Source organism: Xenopus laevis, chromosome 2S (genome assembly GCF_017654675.1).
Source record: "Xenopus laevis strain J_2021 chromosome 2S, Xenopus_laevis_v10.1, whole genome shotgun sequence".
NCBI classification, from domain to species: domain Eukaryota; kingdom Metazoa; phylum Chordata; class Amphibia; order Anura; family Pipidae; genus Xenopus; species Xenopus laevis.
In genome coordinates, this window is record NC_054374.1 from 103,031,554 (window position 1) to 103,042,353 (window position 10,800).

Here is a 10,800-nt window from a genome sequence, read left to right on the forward strand (position 1 = left end):
AGCTGTAGGAGAAACTGTTTATGTGAATGTCTAGAAGTCTGTTACTATAATAGGTATTCAGAGCCTAAAGTTCTTTCTTTTCTAAATGGCTTCTCCAGAAACTCTATAGTGCAACAGCCCTTTTCATTATGAACTCAGAGTGATCAAGTTAAATCAGTCATATTTAGAACATAATTAATTTATGTCACACCATGAGCATGTAAACAGTTATAAAGGAGAAGGGAAGGCTAAAATTAAGTAAGCTTTATCAGAAAGGTCTATATAAATACACCAGTAAACCCTCAAAGTAATGCTGCTCTGAGTCCTCTGTCAAAACAAACACCACATTTCTTTTCTTCTATTGTGTACACATGGGCTTCTGTATCAGACATTCTGTTTTCAGTATAAACCTCCAGAGCTAGGGCTTGAGCATGCTTAGTTTGCTCCTCTCTCCCTTCCTCCTCCCCTCCCTGCTGTAATCTGAGCCCAGAGCTATGAGTTAGCAGGGAGAGACTCAGGCAGGGAGTGATGTCACACAAAGTTAATATGGCAGCTGCTATCCTAAACAAACAGAGAGCTTCTAGAGCTGTTTTCTCGGGTATGGTAAAGCATTCTACAGAATAAATATAGTGTTATAGCTTGCACTATTGTGGTTAGGGTTGCAACCCGACCGGTATTTTACCGACCTAGCCGGTAAAACACCTGCCAAGGCCTGGGGCCGGTAAATTCGTAATACCCTTCAAAAAGACCCCTCAGCCTGCCCCCAATCCCCTGTAAACTTAGCTTTTCTGACTTTGTCCCCCGTCTTAAAATCTTGGCGCCGTAGCCACGCCCGCTTTTGTGTCATGGTCCCGTCCCTTTTGACGTCACTCTCCGCCCGTTTGTTCCCGCCCCCACCAGCCGGTAAAACATTTGGGAAAAGGTGGCAACCCTAATTGTGGCAAATCTATTGACAATAAACTGCTTCAGTACCTTTCCTTCTCCTATATCATTATAAATGGAGACCTATTCTTAAGTGAAATTCCCATCAGTCCTCATTGGCAGTTGATGTTCACCAGCATTACGAGAAGTTAAGAGCCAAAGTCTAAATGTACCTTTCTGCTTTAAGCAGTCTCTAATTTCTGTAGAGTATTTTTAAACCAAATAATACACATAATAAGACAAAAAAGTAATCCATTAGTGTAATCTAGGGGTGCTTTAATGTAGTGCAAATTCAGGATGAAGCTGACAAGATATTTTTTTCATCGTATGACAGGAGTGAACATATTTTGATCCCTCTGGTAGCTTTCTGGAAGACCAGAGGGGTCATTTTGGATAGGCAGGGTGCAAAGTGTAAAGCAAAGACGCGTCACCATGTTTTAAAACATTTAGAAAGTGAGCGTGTAAAATGATTTGCTGACTGCTAAATCACTCCAATCTATTGTGGGTTAGAATGTTTTCATTGGGGAAATTTCAGTGTATTTTGTCAAGCTGCATGAATTATTGTCTATGGCTCTAAAATCCCTTCCTCTGCTCTTTCGTCATGTTAACTGGGTTCAGCTGTATAAGCAGGTGCAGGTCATTGTCTGACTTCACCCTTGCCTTTTAAAGGACAGTATAAAACCTTGTACAGCATGAGTTCAGTGAAAAGGGCTTGTGCTGAGCATACTTTTTGCATATTGTTTGAATCACAAAAAACCAATTTTTTTTTTTGTTATTTCTTGAGCTGAACAGGGCAAACAAGGAAAATGAAGCTAAACTATGTTTGTTCCATGCAAGGTTACAAATTAGATTCCCAGTTCCCATGTCCACTATGCAGGAGAGTTATCTGTAATCTGGGAATCTGAAAAACCAAACATGACGTAGCTTTATTTTCTCAGTTGAGCAAAAAATAAAAAAAAAATAAATTTTTCATGATTAAAACAATAGGCAAAAAGTATGTTTAGCACAAGCCCTGTTTATTGAACGGATGTTGACCAAGGGGGGTTCTATCTTTTAAGAACCCCTAACATGCATGATGCCCCAGCCTATGATATTATTGCTGCCTGCCTTGGCCCTTGCATGCTTTTTTTGACCTGTCCTGCCTATGAGTGTTCTCCCATTTTCATCCATGCTAAGACTGTCCAGTGACCACACAATTAACCTTACATGGTAAGTCCTAAATGCACCCAAGTAGCTGATAGGGCCTCTTATGATTTGCAAGGGGAACTCTCTAAAGCCAAAAGTGGCTGTTAAAGGTAGCAGGGAATGCTGACCCGGACTGGCAATCTGTGGGTTCTGGCAAATGCCAGAGAGGCTGCTATGAAGTATCACAGAAAGTCAGTATTTAGTGGGCTGGTGGGAGCTGTTTGGGCCTCTGTGTACCTGAAATGACAGGGTCTATTTTAATTCTCAGTCCGGACCTGATGCTGACCTTATGTTTTGAAGACCCCATTCGCAGTTTAATACATTGATGGACCAGATCTTAGATTGTAATCCAAATCCTACATTAGCTCATCCAGATCATTAGGTACACTGGTTTAGTAATTAGCACTGTAGCCTTACAGCACCGGGGTCATGAGTTTGAGACTGACCTGGACTTATGTATGAGAGAGTTGTATTCCAGTTCTACAGCACTGCACAATATGTTGCCTTTCTAAAAATACATGTTAATAGTAATGTTTTGCTGGGCTCTCTGACCAAACAGACCCTTGTGTGTATGAATGTGACAGGGAACTTATATTATTAGCTCCACAGGGGCAGGAACTTATGTGAATGATAAACCAATCATTTCAAAGTGCTGCATACATTTGCTGGTACTATATATATATATATCTAATCTATCTATCTATCTATCTATCTATCTATATATATATATATATAAATAAAAACATTGGAATATTGGCACTCACGAAAAACAGTACACTGGCGCCTGGGTGCTTGTTTCAAAAAATCCAAAGTATATAGCAAGAAAAACTGCACTGCTCAGGACTTATAATAATTAAAGAAAGTTTTTAATGGCACATACTGACGTTTCGGCTGCCTTTTGCAAAGCACAAAAAACTAATACATCAACCAAACTAAATACACAGTGTTGGCGCGAACCTCCCGGGACCTCACCAATGTGAACTGACGTGTTTCAAAGTGTTACCCCCCCCCGCTGATTAAACACATCCCATGATTAAACTACTCGTGCATCCCTTATGGAGCTATTTAGGCTCCAAATCTATTAATACCTGTGACCCATATATATGTAAACTACTGTGTCATGTAGCAGAACATAAATCGTGTCAAAAAACTAAATATAAATATATATATATATATATATATATATATGGGATAGTCCCGATTGTGAGTATTTCTCCAATACCTGGGAAAACTGTACCCTTATCAAGTGCTGGATTTAAAGTAGTATTTATCTGTGCCTCACCAAATCTGCTTTTAATCTATTTAGTTAGTTTGGAGGCAATGTTCTACAGTGGGATAAAGCATGGATCAAGCTGCAGAACATTTACCAAATAGTAGTGCAACATCCTTGGATAAAGTCAGCCAGCTCAGTCTCACTTGAGCTGTTAAAGGGTCATGGCACATATGGGGCTTTGATTACAGAAACATTTTCCAGTGATGATGAAAGATATGGCTGACCCAAAGCAACGGAATAGGATGAAAGCAGCAGCAGGTAGGGAAGTTTTTGTTTGTTATAGGTCATTTGTTAAATGTATTGTACTGCTTTTTGGGAAAGGCTGAGCTGCAACTAGGGTTGCCACCTTTTCTGGAAAAAAATACCGGCCTTCCTATATATTTATCTTTTTCCCTATTAATAACATTGGGATCAACCATAATTTTTACCGGCCAGGCCGGTAAAATATCGGCCAGGTGGCAACCCCAGCTGCAACTGATATGACTGTTATTGTAAGCCCCATTTGAAATGTGTCGCTGCTATAAATAATAATATAAATACAATTAATATGGGTTCAATTTTGGCTGGTATTCAGCCATAACATTATATGGCTGACTGTATCCATTTACGATAACAAATGCAGCGTGCAATTTCAGATGCAATTTGTCATTTTTTTTTTCTTATGCCGCATTTCCCACCACAATTCCAGCTTCATTGCAGTCAAGCAAAGAGTTGCATTTCCCACCAAGTGCATCAAAATACATACAATTTTGGGTGCACGTTCTGAAAATCAGGTACCATAGCATCCAAAACTTGTCATAGTGGGTTAAATGCTATTTGAATAACTTTAAAGCGGAACTATGATAAAAATGAAAATGTAATATAAGCAGAAATAAGAAACTTTCTAAATACAACCAATTAAGTTTATCTTCACTATTCCTCTCTCAGCATGTTTCCCTTCATTCTGTCTTCATGGAGGAGTTTGGTGTCAGAGATTCATTGACAGATAGATAAAATATATTTTATAGGGGGGGCTCCCTTTCCTAGCAGATGTATTAGAGCTCACTCAAATAACCGATTACAGGACAAATAAAAGCTAACAAAATAACACTTTGCCCAAATTCTGCATGTAGAGACAGGATTTCTGGTGATTTTAATAGCATGTGCTCTCATACATCTTCTACGTAAATGGAGCTCTCCTACAGTAGAAGATATATTGGTCAATGAATATCTGACACCCAACTCCTGCATGGAGACAGAATGAAGAGACACAGATGCTGACAGGGGGACAATGATGAGTAACTTGATTAGTTCAGAATTTGTAATTGATTATATTTAGAACATTTCTTAATTCAATATGTTTATATAAAATTTTCTTTCACGTTAGCTCCCCTTTAAATTGTAAGCTCTTGCGAGTAGGTCCCTCACTTTATTTTTTATTCTGTAGCCCTTGTTTGTTATATTTGTATTACTGTTTGTTTGTTATAAATTAATATAAGGTGCTAGGTAACTTACTGCTGCTATACAGAAATGTGTGTAATTCACTGAGGACCTCAGACTGTGCTGCACCTATTGACAGTCCCGGGGGATCCCTGTGATAATAGTCAGCTTGAAGACGGTGGCAGAGTCAGTGTTCCCCTGCATCTATAGGCACACTTGTGGGCGATTTAGAAGTGGAGGTAGGATATACGCATTGGAGCTGAGCACTAACTAAAGTGCAAGGATCATCTTTAGACACAAGTACTTTTCACACATTCAATGTGTGCACGTTCAAGTTGTGTCCGTTTTTGTAAGATTGCTATTTGCAGCTGCTCCATGTATGTTTTCCAGCTTTTCATATAATGGATTGTTTTGCAGAAGACATTTTTTAGGATAGAGAGATATAAAGTTATAAAATGTTAAATTAAAACAGTATCTGTGAAACTGAATAACAAAATGTGGGACTGGCCCTCCCAAAGACTTAGGGGGAACCAAACTAAATGCCAGTTAGGGGAGATTTGCAGCAAGTTACTTATGTTGTTTGTGATATCCTGAATGGTTTATAGAGTTCACATGTTCACGTCTGGAACCTTTTATGAGATAAAGTTGGACCCGGCCAAATGTTGAGTTTCAAAGTGTTTGACCTGTGGTCTGGAAACTACTGCTTTACAGCATGATGAATTTTCTTATTGCAATAAAAGTTCACCTTTATTCATTAGCAGTTCAGATTACTTTGGCTCAGATAAGCTGCAACTTTCCATGTTTAATCAATCACAATCATTCCAATCAACAGTGTAGAAGGCTGCAGCCACATCTTCACCAGCATAGAAGCGGAGCATTATAGCCCCATTACTGGTATTTCTCATTTCAGAAATATGCTCAAGTGAATGGGGGGCGTGGCAAAAGTACTTTTGGGCACTTTTGAACCAGCTCTAATAGGCACACAGATGACACCCTATGTATCATCAGCCTAAAGTTGGTGTTAGAGAGGTTGTTTACACTGCTGCAGTCATCAGGTGGTAAACTGTTGCTGTCAAAATCTCCTCTATGCCTGCCACTACTTGCATATTATTCTATGGAAACTCTATGCCGGGAGCACATGTGGTTGTGACTAATAGAACCCTGTTCAGAAAGTTCAAGCCAGTGATTTTAAGTGGGGTTTCATCACCACAACATTTACTTCAGGCAAAGTGGTGTCAGGCCTGATTACAGAAGTGATCAAGCACTCAGTCTGACATTAACAAGCCTTTCAGATAAAGTAATTTATCCTTTATTTATATCTTTTGATACAATGGCTTGTATCCCTGTCACAAACATAACAAGGTTTCATTGTTAGAAAGAGAGAATCTATAACCATTACTTGTCTAACAGTAAAGTATATTTGTATACGAGTGTATGAATAAATAGGCTGAACAGAATTTAAGAAAAACTTTCCCTTTAATAAAATACAGAACAATTTTATTGGAAGAGGCTAACATTAATCGAATAAAAGTTTTCACTCCACTAAATCCCACCCTGTCAAGAATCCTATCAGTTTTCCTCTTTATTCTGTTCAAAGTCCAAAACAGTCTGCTCTGTCTCATCTTTGTGGACTCTCTGGCAGTGCGTTTGGTGTTTTTTAAACCCTCTTGGATGATCTGTCTGAAAATTGCAACGGCTGCATTTATACAAACCTTTGGTATGGGACGACAAATGGTTTTTAAGATGTGTCTCCATAACAAAAGTTTTCCCACATGTTTTACAAATAAATGGGCTGGGCATGTTATGCCTAGTAATTAGATGGTGCAACACAGGTCCCTTTTTAAGTGGACGGCATTCACATAACATGCAATAAAACTTTCCCTTTACCCGCCGAACATGTTTCATTATTTCCTCATCTCTGATAAATCCATCTTTATCATCAGAAGTATCAGGCATATCTGAAGCATTTGCAGAAATGTCACCAGTTTCTGGTGTCTCTGATAAATCTTTAGACCAGGATGATGCTGCCTCATCTTCTGACAATGGAAAGCCTCCTGCTGTGTGTGTTGGGGTCTCTTCTAGCATTGAGCTAGATGGTGCATCCTTTGACTTTGCAAAATTTGATTTGATAGGAGTTTCCTCATCTTCTGATAATGCAGATGGTTTCTTCATTGCAGAAGTATTCCCATCCTCAGTATCATCTAGTGTGTCTTTTAACTGAGTTGGAGTCAAATTACCTTCTGAATATTTGGGCATATTTTTGGATGGAGGAGAACCGTCCTCTTCTTCAGAAAATTCCATAATGCTCTTGGACATTGCTGGAGTATCTTCTTCTTCTTCTGAGAACTCCATAATGTCTTTAGACAGTGATGGTGTGTCCTCCTCCTCCTCTGAAAACTCCATAATGTTTTTTGATACATTTGCCACCTCCTCTTCTTCTTCTGTAAACCCCATTAAATTTTTTGCTGCAACTGCAGACTCATCCTCTTCTTCTGACAATTCTGTCATGTTTTTAGATATACTGGTTGGCTCGTCTTCTGAAAATTCCAGTGCATCTTTCGTTAGAGGTGGCACATCCTCCTTATCAGAAAAATCTATTGTCTCTTTAGCTGGAACATCATCTTCCTCTGAAGACTCTGCCACTTCCTTGGTTTGCATTGGAGCTTCATCCTCTGATACATTCTCTATGCCTTTGTCATCCACTGGCATCTCCTCATCTTCAGATATATCCTCAATTCCCCTAGACTGATCAGGTTCCTCATCATCGGAGGACTCTTCCAAACCTTTAGGTTGTGTTATCATTTCTTCATCTTCAGAGAAATTAGGAAGGCTATCAGGTAAAGCAGGTGTTTCCTCATCAGGCTCTTCCTCATCTGAGAATTGTGGGATGTCTTTTGAATGTGAAGACGTAGCCTCATTGTCAGAAAATTCATTAGCATCTCTTGCAGGAACAGAATTTATTTTACTTAGTTTACTACTGCTGCTACTTGACTCAGACTCCAAGTCTGGTTCACTGCTGGACTCTTTCTCTTTTGCTTCTGGGGATTGTGCAATTGATTGCTCCACAATGCTGCTTTTAGATTCACTATCAGAACTTTCCTGACTTTCTTCCTTTGGTGTTTTCTCTGGCCAAGAAGAAAGGGTATCATTTTCATCTGGTTTTTCATCTTCACTCAATTTGTCCTTCTGTTCTTGATCAGCTACAGATTTCTCATCTTCGCTTGTGCTTTTTTCAGAATTTTTACCAGAAATATTTACAGAACTTGCCTCAGACTTTGTTTCTAATATCGGTTTCTCTTCAGTTCTCCATTTCTCAGACATTCCATGGCGGGATAAAATGTGATAATAAACATTGCTAAATATCTTGCTTGTAAAAAAGCATCTGTGACAATGAAACAGTCTTGCGCTTTTCTGATAAAATACTAGTTTTCCCAAGCCAGCAGTATCCATCTCATCACAGAATTCTGGATGTATGGTGCCCTTATGAATCTGCACACTGTCATAATCAGTGCCATGAAAATTACAACGATCACAGTTCAATGATTGATCATTAAAAGTTTTCATGACTTCCATTGTTCTTAAGAGTTCTGGCTGTGTGACTTTTACTCCTGAAGCAGTTTCAGTGTTACCTATAAATATTAAGCAAAAACAAAAAAATAGGTTGTATTCATTATACACATGCAGGGTAAATAACTGCTATGTTTACAGGCACATAACACACTTTATATTCTACATTTTTGCATCTTGCATTAACACAGTAAATAGTGTATTCTCAGTCATAAATACAAGATTATTAGAAGTTGCCACAACCATATAGAAGCAAGAGGCTGTGGACAAAGGTATGGAGTATGCCTTATAATATAATACACATATTACATCCACAAAAAACACAATTCAAACTAATATACTTAGGCACTGTTACAAGTACTTTACAGATTATGGTTACAGGCTGCATTATTAACCTACTGTGAACAGATAGTATTTCAAGTAGGGTTGCCACCCGGCCGGTATTTTACCGGCCTACCCAGTATAACACACGCCAGGGCCGGTATTACAAATTTACCGGCAATGTAGCTGCCGGTAATTTGTAATACCCTTAAGAAAAGGCCTTGCCCTTGGGTGGAAACTTACCTTTTCTTCCTCATCTTGCCCTCGCGCAATGTGGCCCTGCCCCTTTTTTTGCATCACAGCCGTCCTCGCCCCCCCCCGGCCTTTTTACAAAGGTGGCAACCCTAATTTCAAGTCACATATTCCCAGAAATAAATCATGATTAACGTTCACGGGAAAAATAACCTATTTCTATGGAGGGATCCATTTTTATTTCTCTTAAGCTGGCCATACACGGACAGACTGTGTAGGCAGCTTATTGGCCCGTGTGTGGGACCCTTGAGCCCACAACTGTTCGTTGATGCTGTCCCGCGATCCGACCACCCGTATTGCCTGCATTACGATCATTGGCCCTAGGACCCATGATCGGATCAGCCTATTGCCCATTTCATTGTGAGAATATTGGGGAGAGATATGCTTGTTTGATGAATCGCCAAACGAGAGGATCTCTACTTGTATGGCTACCTTGAGCTGCCGATAGATGCAAAGATCCAGTTGTTCGAACGATCGGACTTTCCCATCTCCCGACCTGCCACTAACCATTCAGATCAAATAAAGTAGAAAATAACAGATCAGCCGATGTTCTGCCGCTGACAGTAATCGTACGAAAGTTATGTCCGACCAAACCTAGTTAATGCAGTCGGGGAGTATCCCCTTTTATTCAGCCACCAAACATTCAACGTTTCGGGGGGGGGGGGGGAACACCTACCCTTCATCAGGATCCTGATGAAGGGTGGGTGCTCCCCCCCGAAACGTTGAATGTTTGGTGGCTGAATAAAAGGGGATACTCCCCGACTGCATTAACCAATGTGTGTGCGGATCCGTTTTCTATACACATTCGTTGCTAAGGGACCCTGCCGGGTCAACGGAAGAAACACACCACCAGTTGCAGGATTGGTGAACTACAGGTGTGCGGTAGGAGAAATTACATTCCGACCAAAGCTAGTGACAGTCTCCCACTGAAAATTGTACGATGGGCAATACATGCAGAGATATTATCGGCAGCCGACAGAAATCTTTTAACCTGTCCGATCGACCAAACGACTGGTCTCCGTGGGATGAAAAATGTCAGGACTCTCTGCACACCGCCCAACTATCATACGAATCGAGGATTCGTACGATGGGATCTTTGCGTCTATGGCCAGCTGTAATCTATAAAAAGAACAAAGAAATAGGAGTATGCCTTACTATGTGCAAGTTATAGGACTTTTCTTCATACTGCACTCTATAGATAGAAGTAAAAAAAAAAAAAAAAAAAAAGCCAGTCACAAGGCTGATTCTGTCAAATAAAATAATGCAAATTTGTCTTTAACCTTTTTTAATATTCCCTCTTTTTTTTACTTATTTGTATTAAACCAAAAGCCAGTATTCAGTTCTTTGAATTGAATTGTGTTATTTTGTAAACAACCTTCATTTGGGGATTGATAGTCTACCGGGCGTATAAATTCGAGAACAAAACGAGCAGCCCATAGCGCCGTGCAGGGGAAAGAAGATGCAGGCATCCTTCCCTAGCTCATGTTCTCTCTTACTAAATCTGCAAGTCACTGACAGCAGCGGCTCCAGCTAATGGAAGTTCTTACTGCCCAATAGTCACCCCCCGCCATATTTTAAACACAACCCGCAATCCCGGTTCGCTACTTACGCCTCCCGCACTGCTGTTTATTTGTAAGCGCCTGGCCTCCAATTTACAGAAAATCCCGACGCCACAAGTATCATCACGCGAGAATGTGACGTCACGTATACGCGCCAGCGAACTGACGCATCACGTAGCCGCCTTGTGGGAGTGACGAGCAGTGCCGGCACAGTGTAGCGTTCCATATCACAGTTGTAAACTGATGTGGTAATATTCTGTCCAAACCTGAAGCTCACACCACAGAGTACAATTATTTCACTTCCACAAATCTATACAGCCTCTC

General features: G+C 40.1%; 1 protein-coding gene across 5 annotated transcripts; it reads right to left on the reverse strand.

Annotated features, from left to right (window-relative positions):
* Positions 1-6,234: 6,234 nt before the first annotated feature.
* champ1.S (chromosome alignment maintaining phosphoprotein 1 S homeolog) lies at positions 6,235-10,594 on the reverse strand. Of its 5 annotated transcripts, none has more exons than NM_001097717.1 (2): positions 10,527-10,594; positions 6,235-8,406 (listed from the first exon to the last, which is right to left on the reverse strand). In NM_001097717.1, exon 2 carries the CDS (start codon positions 8,348-8,350, stop codon positions 6,347-6,349), a length of 2,004 nt encoding a protein of 667 aa, NP_001091186.1. In that variant the 5' UTR covers positions 8,351-8,406; positions 10,527-10,594; the 3' UTR covers positions 6,235-6,346. The 5 variants fall into 5 exon arrangements, with proteins under 5 accessions (NP_001091186.1, XP_018103387.1, XP_041438845.1 ...); XM_018247898.2 differs by lacking the exon at positions 10,527-10,594 and adding an exon at positions 10,293-10,501; XM_041582911.1 differs by lacking the exon at positions 10,527-10,594 and adding an exon at positions 10,073-10,091.
* Positions 10,595-10,800: the final 206 nt, after the last annotated feature.

Bases quoted from the DNA above. Each gene is read 5' to 3' on its own strand.
- champ1.S (XM_018247898.2), bottom strand. From the start codon at position 10,386: ATGCCTGCATCTTCTTTCCCCTGCACGGCGCTATGGGCTGCTCGTTTT. The intron at 8,407-10,292 runs GTTGTTTACAAA...TAATATTTATAG, and splicing joins CTATCAATCCCCAAATGAAG to GTAACACTGAAACTGCTTCA.